Source organism: Anarrhichthys ocellatus, unplaced genomic scaffold (genome assembly GCF_004355925.1).
Source record: "Anarrhichthys ocellatus isolate YVR2014 unplaced genomic scaffold, GSC_Weel_1.0 scaffold2, whole genome shotgun sequence".
Classification (NCBI taxonomy): domain Eukaryota; kingdom Metazoa; phylum Chordata; class Actinopteri; order Perciformes; family Anarhichadidae; genus Anarrhichthys; species Anarrhichthys ocellatus.
In genome coordinates this window covers 4,801,601-4,816,592 of record NW_022280032.1, presented here as the reverse complement: position 1 = coordinate 4,816,592, position 14,992 = coordinate 4,801,601, and the positions used below count along the sequence as shown (strand labels likewise).

Below are 14,992 nucleotides of genomic sequence, written 5' to 3'. Positions count from 1 at the left end.
AAGACAACTTTTAAACCTCATGGAATGCAGTTGCTGTATGTTTGTTCAGCTTTTTACAATAAACACAGCAGGTGTAGCTTAAATCAGTTCATCGCACTAGTATAGCAATGCTTAAACATGAAACCATGTCCCCGAACATGTTCAGTGACATTTGACGGACACAGCTACTCTCCAGAGATCGACAACGCAGTCAAGATGTTGTTTGCGAATACCCGCCAGTCTTATTGTTTAAGGGTGCTCATTATAGCAATAAAGGAAAAAAAACATATTTTGTTTGGAGCTCACTGCCGTCATCCGTCAACCTAAAGACCGTCACCTCCTCTGCCAACCCTTCTGGCTCAGAGTCTGAGTCACGGAGACGACATGCCGGGTGTCATTAGCGTCGTCTCCGTGTTCCACCTCCTTACCCGACCTGTTTGGCAGAAGTCAGAGGGGAGGGCCTGACTCCTCTCTTGCCTAACAACCACACAACAGCAGCCTGGCACAACCGAGAGGCAGGCTGAGCTTAAATTCACCACTAAGATTGAGGTTGAATTCCAGGTAAAAGAAGCAACGGGCAAAGACAGTCCAGAAACCGATTATATAGCTTAATGTTGTCCTGCAGGGTGGAAATGCACTCGTCAAATACAGTTTGTGACTACACAGATAAAAAAAGCGGGGCTTTATTTAACACAGTAGCTATTGTCAGATTCATATATTTTACCACAGCAGCCTCTGGTTTCCATGATCTCCATTTGTAATGAATCACAAGTTCACTGGCCAGACGCTTAACATTAAATCCTGTTATGAGTCTCTAGCTTAAGATTTCTTCTGTTCTGACTAAACGTTTCCAAGACAGTGTCAGTGGTCAGTATGCACAAAGCATCCTCAGAAGACTCTCAGAACTGAAACGTGTGGGCAGCAATGCTATTTAGGGAAAAATCCAAAGTGGAGTGCCAGCACTAAATTTTGCGTCATCAGGCTGACTTCTATTTAAGGATCTATCCAAAGCTAATCCTCTTTTTCTCAGTGAAAAAAACAACAACACCACTTCTCTCAACACCAGTCTGTGCTAATGAGGCAGATTGCACATTGTTACCTTCCCAAACCAGGAGACGGTGCCACCGTCAACAAACAGCTCGTTGGCATACCTCTAACACTTGGGAGACTCGTGCAACACAGCCGACGAGCTTCTGCACCGACTCCATGATCAGAAATCCATCACAAGCAACCAACTCTTCCACACCGACTTCCTCTATTTCAATGCTAATGTGTGGTTGACTGACACCCACGTTATTCCCAGCTGAGTTAACCACATTCAGCTCTGAGAAAAAATGGCCATCATGGTGTAATTTGAGGTAGTGATGGGAATCAGTGCATATTTGACAAAATATAAACTGCTGAATGTACATTTGTGATGACAAGAAGGAAGGTCTAACATGCTACACATGTTAAATAAAATGTATTTTGCCCCTTTAACATGCGTGCGATATTAGCCCATAAGTATCCAGGATGCCATGTGATTCACTATGGCCACAATTCCAAGTTGACCACAAGTCAAACAGCTACATTCTTTGTTATCAGTTCTCCATTATAACAGACTGGGAGTGCCGACCCACCGCTGTGAGGCCGAATTCCTTACCAGCAAACACAAAAAAATCCCATGCAGTATTAACCACAGCTGATCAAATTGTGACTCAACTGAGCTAGCGTCAGTCAAGATCATTACAAAGTTTGAATACTATATCTACATATTGCAGCCCCCAGTATTAGACTAACGAGTATCTAGAGGTTAAGGCTATAACATAGCAATGAGATATTCTCATTAAAGTTTCTCTTGGGGGAGGACCGGTCTCCTGTGTGGTCAAAGATATCAGACACCTTAGCAGATTCTTACTGCCCCTTGCTTTACACACAGAGCAGAGATGAGTCACACACACTTACTCAGGCTTCAGTATTCCTGGATCGACAGGTTGAAGGGCCATGGTGGCTACACATTAAAGAAAAGCAGAAGAACTGGATGTCACTTATCCCAGAACAGCCCCTTGCCCGGCACATCACAAACACCTGCATCCTGCCCACGTCAACGCGCTCCGTCAGCCTGTGTGCATTGGTGTCAGTGGGTGCAGAAACTCACTCCTCCAGTTTACCGCATGGCCGGAATATCTGTCTGGACTTCGCAACCGACGTGGATCTCTTTCTGCTGAAGCTGCAGGCTGGGATATTGGCTATTGGCTTGTCAACAACAAGCTCTGCGCCTGGATGTGCAATGTAAGCATCCATAACAGCACAACACCCTTCATATAACTGAGACCCCGGTGGACCTTGGTGAATCCTTCCTATCATTTTACATTTGAATAATGTGCCCCAGACACATTTCAGCTCGACATAAGACCTACTATTTAAATCCATGTATATTTAAAGATTTGGAACAAGGTTGCAGCATTTGTTGTGATTAATGGAGGTCACTTGGGGGCCTGTCTTTCGGTTCACCTTGAAAGCCTAACGAACCTTGGTGTTGCTCATATTTCTGCAGGAACTGTGATTTTTTTTTTTTTTTTAAGTGTACTCACTGGTGAAAACAAAACAATAACCTCCGAGGCTGCAGCGTTTCAGTATTTGACATTTTGCACTGTTGACATTGTCAGAAAGGCACTCACCAGAAAAAGGTGTTGGTCCCGTCGTCATAGACTTCACACTCCGTGTTTCTCCGATACATGCTCTCCCTGGAAGTCTGCTTCATCACATTAGCTCTGATATGCGTGCTCGGACTCGGGCAGCCCGGCTCGACCGAAACGTTGTCGTCGCCGAGCTCGGCGGCGGCGGCGGATGCGGATGTTGCGCACTTGCCGGTAGCGTTGACCGCGGCCACGCCGCTTTTCCTCGACTCGGGCTTGGTCATGGCTTTACGCACCAACCAACCAGCACCTCGGTGCGTTAAAGTGACACCGTGCAGGTTCTGGGTTTATCACTGGGCCCGGCTCCCGTGTACAGTCATCTGCGCGTCAAGCCCCACCCAAGTGACTATCAGCATCCTGGGGTAGTCAGAGGACAATAACGTTATTAAGACGGCACTCGGGGTGAGAGAATAAGCTGAAAACCCCGTCCTGTGCAGTTGTTTTAGCTGGCACAGTAGCTAAAGTAGCTAATACCTCTTCTCTGACACAGCCTACTTATACCAACGCATTTCTACTAAACACAATACGCAACGTTATTTAATTAACTGCTAAACAAATCACAACCGCTGATCTGCGTTTAGTGCAAAGCCTTGGTGTCGGACAGCATGGCTAACCGTGTTAGCCTCTGTTATGTGAAGGTTAGCAGGCTGTGTTGTGACTTCTACAAGCGTGTTAACAATTAAGCAACGTAAAAAAAACACCCTTGCTCGAGATACTTCTTCAACTTAAGTGTAAAAGTATGCATTCTTCCCCGTTTAAGTTAACATTAAGCTAACATTACGTACCAGTTGGATTTATTGGATTACTCTGACTGGAGTCCAGATGAGCTCGGGAGCGACTAAAGCTGACGTTACATTAGTGCAAACGCTTGAAATCCGTGTTGCCAGCAGATTGAACAACAATTAATAAGTAAACACTAACATACTCTGCCTGGTGACTGTCTGACACTGTTGCAACTAAAAGGTAAACCGCTCAAGACCGTAGACTGTGCGGGCTACACTTTAGACACGCATCACATGGGCATGGAGTGTATTTAACGTCAAGGTAACAACAGCAGCAACACCATATCCGGTCTCCGTTCTTCACAATAAAAGACAGTCCTGTAATCTGAGATGTAAATGGAATTATTCTGAAATCACAATATTCAACTCGGAAGTCTAACATCGGATACTCTCCGCAATAATGCTGTAGTGACAGCCTGACCTATCTGGCGGGTTTAACAGAGGTTTATCCGTTTAAACGATTTGTTTGTAACAGTTGATTAGTTAATATTAAAGATTTGAAATCCCACAGCAACAATAGGTACCGTTGATGTACAAGTAGCACCGCCACATTTCGCCGTTTAATGGGTTAAACTGCTCAAATATGTGATAATAAACCGTCTCAACATGTTTTGTATCATTTGTAAGTCGTCACTTCCGTTCAGCCCACGCCTCATCAGTCGTCATCAGCGGACAAGGTTCTGGTCATTAGCCATGAAAAATAAGGAAATTGTCAAAAATAATAATAAAAAAAGATTTAAGTGGGAAAAAAATATTCAGCGAAATTATGCAAAAAAAACAATAATAAAAAAAACAAATACATTTTATAATTATAATTTTTTTGCTAATTTATTTGTGAACATTTTTTGCTACCAGATTGCTTGAAGAGTTAGCAAATGTGCATGTAGAGCATAAACACTAGTCAATTCTTCACAACCTGGCAACCTAAATATTGTTCCCACTAAAGACTCATTACTGATCTATAAAGCACAAGCTATTGACCATCCAAAAAGCTATTAATTAGTTACATTTTAACAAGCACTTTACAATGTTTTTTTCTTTCTTTTTGGAAACATGATTATAGCACCATAGCACTGTGGTCACATTATTTATATGCTTTAGAAAGCTAGAGATTCAAAGACTTACGTACTGTAAGATGCACAAGATCTAATCTCTGTCAGTGTGGTGTAAACTCACCCAATGGTCTTCAACAGCTTGATTTGCCCACAGATGGCGCAACCGCTTTCTGTTCTTCAACTATTGTGAGAGAAGATTTTAAGGTCTTTCCAATCAGTTGCTGAAGGGCAATCATAACCTTTGCTTATGTGTTTTGAAACAAAAACTAAGTAGTGTGGATGTAGCCTTAGACTCCATCACATTCGGCTTGTCAAAGATGCATTCAGAAGAAAATCCCTCAGCTGACGGCACATTGCAAAACCACCTTTATCTCGCTCTTGTGTAACCAGAGAGGCCCGAGGTCAAAGGAAAAAATATCTTCTGTAGGTCTTCATTTAGGAAGACTTAATAATTTTACTCAACTGCATCTCAACTTATCGTCGGCCTGTTGTTAACTACTTTGCAAAATTAGGTTTTACATTCATTCATGCTATAATTGATCGTTAATCAAACTGCGTGGTAGAAGTCACATCACATAGTAAATGCTATTATAAGATGCAAGTGCCTTTTATTTACACTTTCTGATTTGGGTTCTTCTTTGCACATTGCTTTGTCGTGATTAGCTGACCCTTTGAGTTTATTTTGTGAAAAAGTAAAGGAAGGGAAAGATAAACGCGTGTGTGTGTGTGTGTGTGTGTGTGTGTGTGTGTGAAATGGTTGGTATTATAGCACACACAGCCAAAGACACCACAGTCTGGATGAGGCACACTGAGGCTTGAGACAGCCACTGAAGGGCATAAACTGCGAGGATAGAGGTTTTGTTATTGTAAGGGTAAATGAATGTCAGGAGAAGCCCAAGGCTTTAAGTATTTGTCCAAACTCAGTTTATAATGTTTGACTGTATGGCATATAAAACGCTTAGCATTCAAATATAAAAAAAACCTGAGTGATGCTGCTCCTTTGAAGACATTTATTGTTTCCAAACAAAAAACAGCACAAGGTGTAGCTCTTTAAATCCAACAAAGTCATTAAAGTCAAAAACTGCAAAGCGTTAATACAAATCCGCCATTTTTACATTATTTAAAATGCAGCTACAAATAATGAAGAGGCACAGTTCAAATCTAGTTCAAGGGAAAGCAAAACAATAAAGTATAAAGTCTTATTTTGAAAGGAACAGCATAAGTCAGGTGCAAACAGTGCTTTCCATCATTTATTTCAATTAGGGTATTTGCTTCAGCAGAGCGAAAACATTCCAAGAGCTAACCAAGCAACTAAAAATGTGCTCAAAGAACTGATCACAGGTTACTGCATGTCAGAGCATGTTTGGGCTGAAACATCGCCAACTGGATGATTGATTTATAACTGTTGGAAAATAAAGGTGTTCAAAAATGTTTGCTAGAAAGAAGTTGTTTATAACATTCTTGCCTTTTTCCTCCAAAAATAAATTAATAATTCTTGGTGGTTATTTGATATTTTTTTGCGATATAACAATAGTTTTTTTTAGAACAATAATAAATAAGATTAAAAAAGAAGGTGCACAGCTGCCATTTATCAGAACATCTTTAATGCTTAACAAATATAAACATAGTAGTCAACAAAGCCGGGATGTGTTATATTAATACATCCAGAGTAAAGCATGATTTAATAACAATCAAAGAGGATACACAGAAATGTAGCTGCAGGTCTTTAGTATAACTCGTATAACACTGCTGTTGCTGGTACTGCAGACCTTATTAAATGACACATGCACTGAATCAACTGCTTTGATAAGACCCCCGCAGATATGCGTTGGTTATTGTAAGATATTAAAAAGGTCACCATCAGATATGTGAATTCTGTAACTAAATGAGCTTAGAATTTTAATTCATCAGTTTTCTTTCTGCTTTCTGCACAACTGAAGTTTCATCAAACAGGAAGACGTAATGAAAGAATCACGTATTAGTGTAACTCTTTGCTGTGAAAGGATCTGTTACTGAAAGTTCTAATGAGATTACTGAAATACACGCATAATTTGGCAGAGTGGATCATTTGGTAGGAAACAGCGGGTAACTCATCCAGGAAATCACTCCAGCTGGGTGTGCCAAACAATGGGCAGCTTCAAACTTAAAGGCAGCAGGCAGAGAACACTATTGAAAAGGTGTCGCATGTGGTTGTGGGGTCAAATTACCATTTATCCTCCTTCTGAAGGGGGCCTGTGGTGATGCCTACAGCCCCTCTTTAACATCTGAAGGATGAGTTTCTTCAGGTGAGTAGTGGTTAGCAGAGAAATGGTCACATTCATTCACAGCATGCAACACCACTTCTCTTGAAGTTGACTGTGTTTTAACAGCAGGCGAGGAAAACATGTAGAAAGTCTTTTGACAGTAGCTGCAGCACATTCAGACCTCTTCTCGGACTTTACCTTCAAATAAACTCAGTCCAAACCTGTTTTTGGTGTCCGTCTGCTATCGACATACGCGTCTGTAGAGCCTGGATCTTTTTAACTTTGCATTTAGCCCTCTGGGTATTCCATTTCCGTCAAAGAGCAAGTTAAGCCAGTTGAAGTATATGTGTGTGTGTGTGTAAGTTTAGAGATAAAAGAATCATACTGCTGCATATGTCAGAGAGAATCAGGCTGGAGGACATCACACTAGTGGTCTGATCGTTCTTGCTGCCGCGATGAAAGCTATGAGATTACCCTCCCTTTGAAAGATAACTAATACAGACGTTCTCCCTGCATTATAACGGCCTTTAAAAACGTTAGCTGATCATATCTGTTTGAGGGTGCGCCTGAGGAATAGAAGTCCTACTCCAACTTTTCAAAGTAAATTTGTGACCCGTTTGAAACTGAGTAATGAGATGTGAAAAGTCAGATCATTTTCTCTTCGGGGATAGTTTGATGTCAGAACAAAAGCATACTTGTGATCAGACTGACGGACTGAGGTTCTGTAAATCATCATGGCCTGTAATACACGTTGTTAATTACAAGGAATATTAATAAGATCAAAAGTGGGCACTTTAATTAATAATTTGTGAGATACAACTTGCTCTCTCTCCATACATATACTGCTTTGAAATAGGCTAATAAAAAATGTCACATTTCTGTGCTCACCTTTCACCACTAGAGGGAGCCAACAAACAACACATAGAGATTCCTGCCTGCTTTGATCAGAGAGAGGGAATGTTTTTGTTTCATGATCATGATCAGGGCCAAAATGATGAATGATCACTAGGTAGGTGGGGCATTAATCATAGCTCAACTTAAGAGGCCAACCATTTTGATCTTGTCATTTTCTAGATTCAAAAAACAGCAACAATGTAAATGTGTCACATTTATTTAAAAGACGTGAAAAAATCAAACCAGATGAGCTGCATAAGGACCAATATTCCCCCAAAAGTCTTATTGTAATATGCCACAATAACCAAATAGCCTTTTAGTGTATTGTCCGTCCTCACTCATTGATTTTAGGCAGAGAATATGTTTCCAATTCAATCAATAAAACAATACTCATTATTGATCACTCATATGTGTCCTTTGTGCCCATGTGCTGCTTACAACTTAAAAGCAGATTCATCTGCAGCATCACTACAGCTGAATCACGTGTCCAACCCGTGGGGACCGAACATCACGTGGATGAAGGGACGTCACTCTCAGAGAGCACCTGACCTTTTAACGAGTGAATCATTTTAGGCACACTGCTGCATACAATGCCGTCCTGACGCGCCTCCCCGGGTGGCCTCTCAAATTAAAATCATGTGACTTCGGCAACTCTCACATGTCGAATGTGACATCATGGTGTCACAAGAAGGTGTCTGTAAACGGTGCGTTATTGAGCCGTTAAGCTCACTCATTCCCCTGCTGCTGCTTTTGCACGTTTAACGAGCTCATGGTGCAGTACCGCGCTTTTGCCACTGAGGGTCACTGTGCACTATTGTCCACTACTAAGGCGTTGTCTGCCTGTCCTGACTGACTGGAGACTGCAGACACTCCAAGTTATCAATTGTTCTGATATCAAGGACACGTATAGGAGGCTTATTTCACACCACAATTAACTAAATCCATATTGTTGCATGACCGATACTGAATAATCTGTTGCCACCAACCAATATTTATCCTCCACGCGAACACATCAGTGGTGACAGCCGGATTGTGCCATGGCTGCATTTTTACGCATAATCTTACTTTTAATTTAAATTCGCCAATTAACTTGAAATACAATAATCTATTTAAAACACAAAGGGGTGTGATCAATTCGAAAAATAAAGTAATTTTATCTGAAGAACAATTCTGCTGAAGATGTCTGACCCGAGGAGCTCGTATAGTGTTATTGTGATGAGAGAGATAAGAGGGGAGTGTGTGTTGTGAGTGACTATAGGCGATATGTACTACATGGAGAAACGTTAAGGGGTCAATATCAGACAGATAATGTGACCAGCGAGATTATGTTTCCTTTACAGTTGTTTATATTCTATTAGCACATAAAAATAAAAAATAAAACACACAATGATCGCGATTTGCAAAGTGGTTAAACAACCGATAAATGCTTTAATGTAACGTAAGAGGATCGATCTCCTGTTAGTCCAATAGTGCAAAAATAAAGTCCGATAATCGATGCACAACCAGCAGCTGCTTGTGAAAGTAAAAATGTGATCCAAAAAATGTAGCTCCATCAGTTTGACGCTGACATCGAGTCCGCTCAGTGTTGTCAGAGGGTTGACTCTCCGGGAGGAGAAACTAAATCGCTGCGCTCTGCTCGGCGCACAGCCAAGTGGGCACCGGGGGCCGACGGGAAATCAGGGTGGGAGTTGAGGGTTTCGTTGGGAGAGGGTTGGGCTTAAGACCAACCAATAAAATGGTCTCCCGAGGTGGCTGCGCTGACAGAGGATTTGTCGGTAGGTTATATACTTCACGTCCCACCGAGAAGGTACATTTAAACCGAAATCTGTGGCGGAGACGAGAGTGGAGAAATAGACGCGCACTTAAGGCACAACAAAACAACAACAGCTGATACTCTCTCATCGGGGATCGGTCAGCCAAATAGGGCATCTTAATCTGTGTTTTGCTGCTTTCGTTGGCAAGATCTTGGAGATGTCGAACGTCCAGTTATCGTGCAGCGCGCTGGAGAGGCTGGTGGCCAGGAGGACCTTCCCTCTCCACAGACGCACGAGCGTCTGCCGCAACCTCTTCGGACCGGTGGATCACGACGAACTGAGCCGGGAGATGAAAGACAAGCAGCGGGAGATTTCTGAACGGGACCAGCAGAGATGGAACTTTAATTTCGAGGCCAACACCCCGTTGGTCGGGGATTACGAGTGGGAAGAGGTGCCCGTGGATACGACCCCGGTGTTTTATCAGGACTCTGTACAGAACGGCAGGACCAGGGTAGCCGAGACACCCGTCAAGCAGAGGCCCTCCTCGGACTCTGTTCTCCCGGAGACCCCTGATATGGATGTACTGGAGCGCTGGGCCGTGCCCGAGAGCAGCGGCGCTCCGTGCCCGGTGGAGGTTAACCAGGAGAACCGCACAGACAAGCTCAACTCAGGGAGGCCAGCTCACAGACAAGTCCCGTGTGTTAGACGCAAGATAACGGCCGTTGCTGACAACAACAATACACACATCACAGGTAAATACACGACCCTTTAAAAACCTCCCTGCTTAGGGTGTTTGCGCTCTGGGCTTCAGGGCTGCGCTCTGTATCCAAATGATGCGCGTCGCTCTCCTCCTCAAGTGGATTTTTGTGTATTAATGGTTTTCATTTCTTCGTTTCCCACAGACTTCTTCGTGAAACGAAAGAGGGCTGCTGATAAAAAGTCGAATGAAACGAGCGCTTGCCACCACTCCAAGTCTCCAATCCCGGTGGAACAAACTCCACGAAAGAGGATCCGTTGAAGGTATGAAGATTTCTCGTATTTTCCAAACTGTTAACACCGTTGTCAAGTCGTTAAATCGGGTCGGGGTCTTGTGACACCTCAGACGATACAACTGTTAATTATTAAGACTCGGTTTAAAGTCTACGGCTGTTTTATAATCTGTTATTTCTGTTTTTGTTTTTCCTGCGTTAATTGGTAATGATTACGTGAGCCCAAAAAAAAAAAAGAAAAAAGCAAAAAAAAAAAAAAGCGCAGGAAGGCAGGCAGTCTTATCTGGGAGGGGGTGGGGGAGATTGTTGTGGCGAAATCGCAGTAGTAGTGATAGTAGTAGCTGTAGTAACACCAGTGGATGGGGGAGGGTGATGTGCGTCACGATGTGGCGGGAAAGTCTCGTGTAAAGGGTGACGCCCGCCGCTGAGGTTCCATCTCCGGTTTCCTCGGAGAGCTGACTCGCGTCTTTCTTTGGACCGACAGAAAAAAACTGACCGTGTTTCAATTATTTTCTCCCAGGTGTTTCTTTTTTTTTTTTTTGCACTATTTGCCTGCGCATTTTTTTGGAGGATCAAGACGAGGATGTTTTTCTCCCTGCTTCTTCAACGCAAGAGAGGAGAAAACGGGGGACGGTGTGGGAGACATAAGCCCGACCGGCCGGTTGCTTCGGCTCGGTGCGCCTCGGCGGAGCGCAGCCTGAACACTCGGGACCAAACTCTCAGGACTGAAACGGTTTGGGGGAGGAAGGGGAGAGGAAAAGAGAGGACATGTCAACCGAATGACTTCTATCCAGTACAAATGTAGCATCCATTGTTGCTTTTGCATACAGCCACTCGACAGTGTTAAATGTTTTAACATCTGTGCAATCCTAAATTACTTTAAAAAGAATTGTCTACACTGGCCAAAAGTGTACAGCTTTATAGAGACAACAGCCTATAATTGTTTATTTCTGTTCTGTTTTTTTTCTGTATATGTATATTTTAATAAGTCTATTCTAACTTATAATTTATTTATGTTTCTTTATATTTGTTCAAATGCCTTGTTGATTTAGCCAAAGGGCATGTTTTTATTTTATTATTTCCATTTTGTGTTGTTGTGATGTTTTGCAATCATGTAGCTTAGTAGTCAACACTTGAAAAAAACATAGGTTTCTTTGTGTTTCTGAGCCGTTTCTTTGTGTTTGCATACAAGTGCCCTAATTATGTCTTGTAAAAAGATAAGAATAAAATATTCTTCACTTCAACATTAAGCCGATTTGTTGGTGTGCTTTGTCTTGGTAACTTTATTGTTTTTGCTCTGTGTGTTTTGAAGTAAAACTAGTCTTGAAACTGAGAAAAGAGACTTGTTGTGTTGTCTGGCTTCTGTGGTTTTTGTTTTTAATCTAGAACAAAACCAGCAGCTTTCATTATATAGCCTACTTGGCAGCAATTATAAAGATGATTTATTATATTTCACACAAGTATTGCTGCGAGGAAAGCACAAGAAACACCACCAAGAATCCACGCAGCGTTATCGCAGACGTTTATGACTCCCCGACTCCCCCCGGGGGAGGGGGGGCGCAGGTACATTACTTTTAATTGAGCTCCGCCTGTATCTGTCTGCCTCTGCGGGCTCATATACCTTGCGGGGGCAAAACGCATTCAGACGTGCAGCATTGGGCCGCATGGCAGCTGCGGAATATAGGCTGGGATTTAAAGGCCCTTTCGCCCCTCTAAAGAAGCAGCAGCTGCCTTTGGATCCCCGCTTTGTCCGCCATGAAGACACCCCCACATCCACCCGCACTCAACAAGCCCTCTAAAGACCCACTCACACACACACACACACACACACACAGTTTACCCCGCCGTGGATACACCGGGCGTGGAGGCCACCTGCCAGAGCTGGAAAAAGAGAACTACTAGTCTTTGTAATTGTCCTCTTCTATTGAAACAAACCATTCAACAGGTCATACTTGCAAGTTTACCCTTAATTGAAAGAAGCCAAAATGAAGCAGCGTCTAAATACGCGCGGGCGCCGTGCGCATAGCGGCCTGTCAGTGTAGTGCGCAGGAAACAAAAGGCACATTTCATAATTTTCTGTACGTTTCTCCATTTGTTTGAATTGCTTTGACTATCTGACATTAATGTTGTGATGAAAATGGAGACTTTTGATGGCCAGGGTGACTTTGTCAGCTCCATGCAGCCATAAGCTCTGACGGGCTTGTTCTGATTTCCAACACAAAGCGCTCTGCAGCTCCATTCTTTCCTTTTTGTTGCCATATGGCAAATCCATGTAGACATAGCCAAGACCCATTCAGTCAGCCACAGAATGTCCTGCATCAGAGAACAAAAGACACTTTGTCTGGCTGCTCTATTGATACGAATGGGCGAAAAAAATATTATAATTAATCTATGGCTATATCCAGCTAATTAACGCCCATATGCCCACGGGGAGCGGCGAGGCCATTCAGTGTAGTTTTAAATTCTCAATAGTTTACATGTTAAAGACAACAGCTGTTCGTGTGTTACTTTAATGAAGTCCCCACTACCTTGGAGACTGGACACATTCAAGGGCTCAAGTCCCCCCTCAGAGTTAAAAGGGTCATCTGGCTTTATTTGTATCTACAGCTGTGCAACTATATAAAATTTGTCCCCATAAATAGAACTTTAAATCGAGTTCGCTCCCTCAAAAAGGTATTGAATTTGAGCCATTGCAGCAGAGGTCATAGGTTAAGGCCTGAAATTCAACTCATGTGAGCTTCTTTCAGGATAAAAAACACATTGTGTTTTAAACAGTAAATCATTTTAATTAGACTGTCATGCATAATAAGGGAGATTTGTCTCAAGGAATAGGAGCTTCTATCCCAAAGCTTTAATATTTTATGCCCTGATGGATTTTTTACAGTTTAAATGGACACAGAATATGTTGCATGACAATTATAACTCAATTCAGCCCTGCTGTATGATGGAAATAAAGGAAAGAGATGACAGCTAACATATAGACCTCATTAACAAGCCCACTGCAATAGAATACAATTAAACAACCAGCTGCTGATGGAGAGAATCAGCCTCATGAACCCTGTAGTCTCCCATCTGACCTTTAACTCGGTTTCATTTTTCTCAGTCATCAGTGAAACCATGATCAAATGTCCTTAAAAATGATGTATAGGCGGTGACATATGTAGCATATCTGAGTTATGCTGTTTTCAATGACATCAAAATAAAGGAAGTGGACTTTTTAATCTGTTATCATCCTGAAAAAATAACCAGATGAATGTGAACACCAAAAATGTTTCAACTATTTCTTTCGTTAAAAGAACCATACTTTATATCCGGATATCATTCATTTCAATTAGATCAAATTTAAATCTACGTTGCAAGATTTACAAATAATGCAGTATTCCGTTTTTATTTCTTATATTCTACTTTGAAACTAAGTGACAAAAACGTGCATTTACCAAAGAGAAAGGAATACATGTAAATCCGAGTCAATTCGATCTTTATTTATCACAGTGATAAAATACGTGATGAGTTAAGTTAAATAAAGGAAATGGATCTTAAAATAAATTGAAATGCAGGAACAGTGCGTCCCCTGCACTTGCCTTTGCAGAGTTTGTTATTTCTGTCTTCCTGAATCACATTGACTGCTAATAAAATCTTCCCAGTTCTCAGTAAAATGCGTCACTGCGTCCTCCAAATTGTTGCTCCTTTATGGGAAAATGGCTTACATGCAGCCACTTTGACATACAGTGGCTTTGGGGCTTCATGCAAATCTATCAACAAAAAATATAATTTCAGAGAAAAAACAACAACAAGCCTAAATCGCATTTTCCTCTCAGAACCAGCAATTAACAGGAGAGTCTGCGGAGGCTGCAATTAAATATAGAAAGGAGGAAAATCAGCCAAGAGGAATTAGCATTTTCCATGACCATCTGGCATCGGCGCAGGCGACGGGGAACAAAGGCGAGCTGGATGGAGAGGAGAGGCGAGTGTGCCATCGCATTGACCTGCAAATGAGGCTTTGTCACCAAGTTAAAGCTCCCTGACCCCCTTTACCCCCCTCGCCAAAAAAGACTTCTTTTTTTAACCTATAGCGTAACAAATGGAGGCCTCGATTCAGGTCTGAGTGTGTTTAGAAGCTGCAGATCAAAACAGTTATTGAAAATGAGCAAACAATCTTGTCCTGCAGGTCGGTTTAGGCGAAATGAAAGTCTTCTTGAATCAAACAGTTTCCTATATTCCATATATTTTGAAATAAAGGTGAGTTATTAAGGCAAACCAAGGCAGGATGAAGACAATTATTTCCCATTGCTCTTTAATTGTTTTCAGGAATGAAATAACACAAATGACTGAAAATCAAACTGAGAGAATGTGTATATCCCAAGCATGGCCTTTGACCTCGCTACTTTACGCTTCAAAAGGACTCTTTTATATTTCTTTGACGCTTTTCTTTCACAAGCCTCGCTTTAATTTCATTATTAATAAAGATCACAACGGAACCTTCAGATGGGCTCCTCCTCGTTTTTGCCTTAATTTAATGCTTGCGCCCGATCTCCAGTGCAGTGACATAAATGCGTGTGTGTGAAGAGGGAGTGTGTGTGTGTGTGTGTGTGGGAGGGGGGGGGGGGGGGGGGGGGGG

At 42.2% G+C, this 14,992-nt stretch overlaps 2 protein-coding genes across 2 annotated transcripts in view; one reads left to right on the top strand and one right to left on the bottom strand.

Annotated features, from left to right (window-relative positions):
• ptdss2 (phosphatidylserine synthase 2) overlaps positions 1 to 3,702 on the bottom strand; it is a 20,211-nt gene extending 16,509 nt beyond the window's left edge. The window contains exons 1-2 of the mRNA XM_031868754.1: positions 3,443 to 3,702; positions 2,640 to 3,014 (exon numbers count right to left, since the gene is read on the bottom strand). Of these exons, the coding sequence (XP_031724614.1) occupies positions 2,640 to 2,881 (242 nt within the window). The 5' untranslated portion in view covers positions 2,882 to 3,014; positions 3,443 to 3,702. The remainder of the gene's footprint in view (positions 1 to 2,639; positions 3,015 to 3,442) is intronic.
• A 5,653-nt stretch (positions 3,703 to 9,355) lies between these two features.
• cdkn1cb (cyclin dependent kinase inhibitor 1Cb) lies at positions 9,356 to 11,716 on the top strand. Its single transcript, XM_031868854.1, has 3 exons — positions 9,356 to 10,137; positions 10,288 to 10,405; positions 10,895 to 11,716. The coding sequence occupies exons 1-2, from the start codon at positions 9,603 to 9,605 to the stop codon at positions 10,401 to 10,403; spliced, it is 651 nt and encodes a 216-aa protein (XP_031724714.1). The 5' UTR covers positions 9,356 to 9,602; the 3' UTR covers positions 10,404 to 10,405; positions 10,895 to 11,716.
• Positions 11,717 to 14,992: the final 3,276 nt, after the last annotated feature.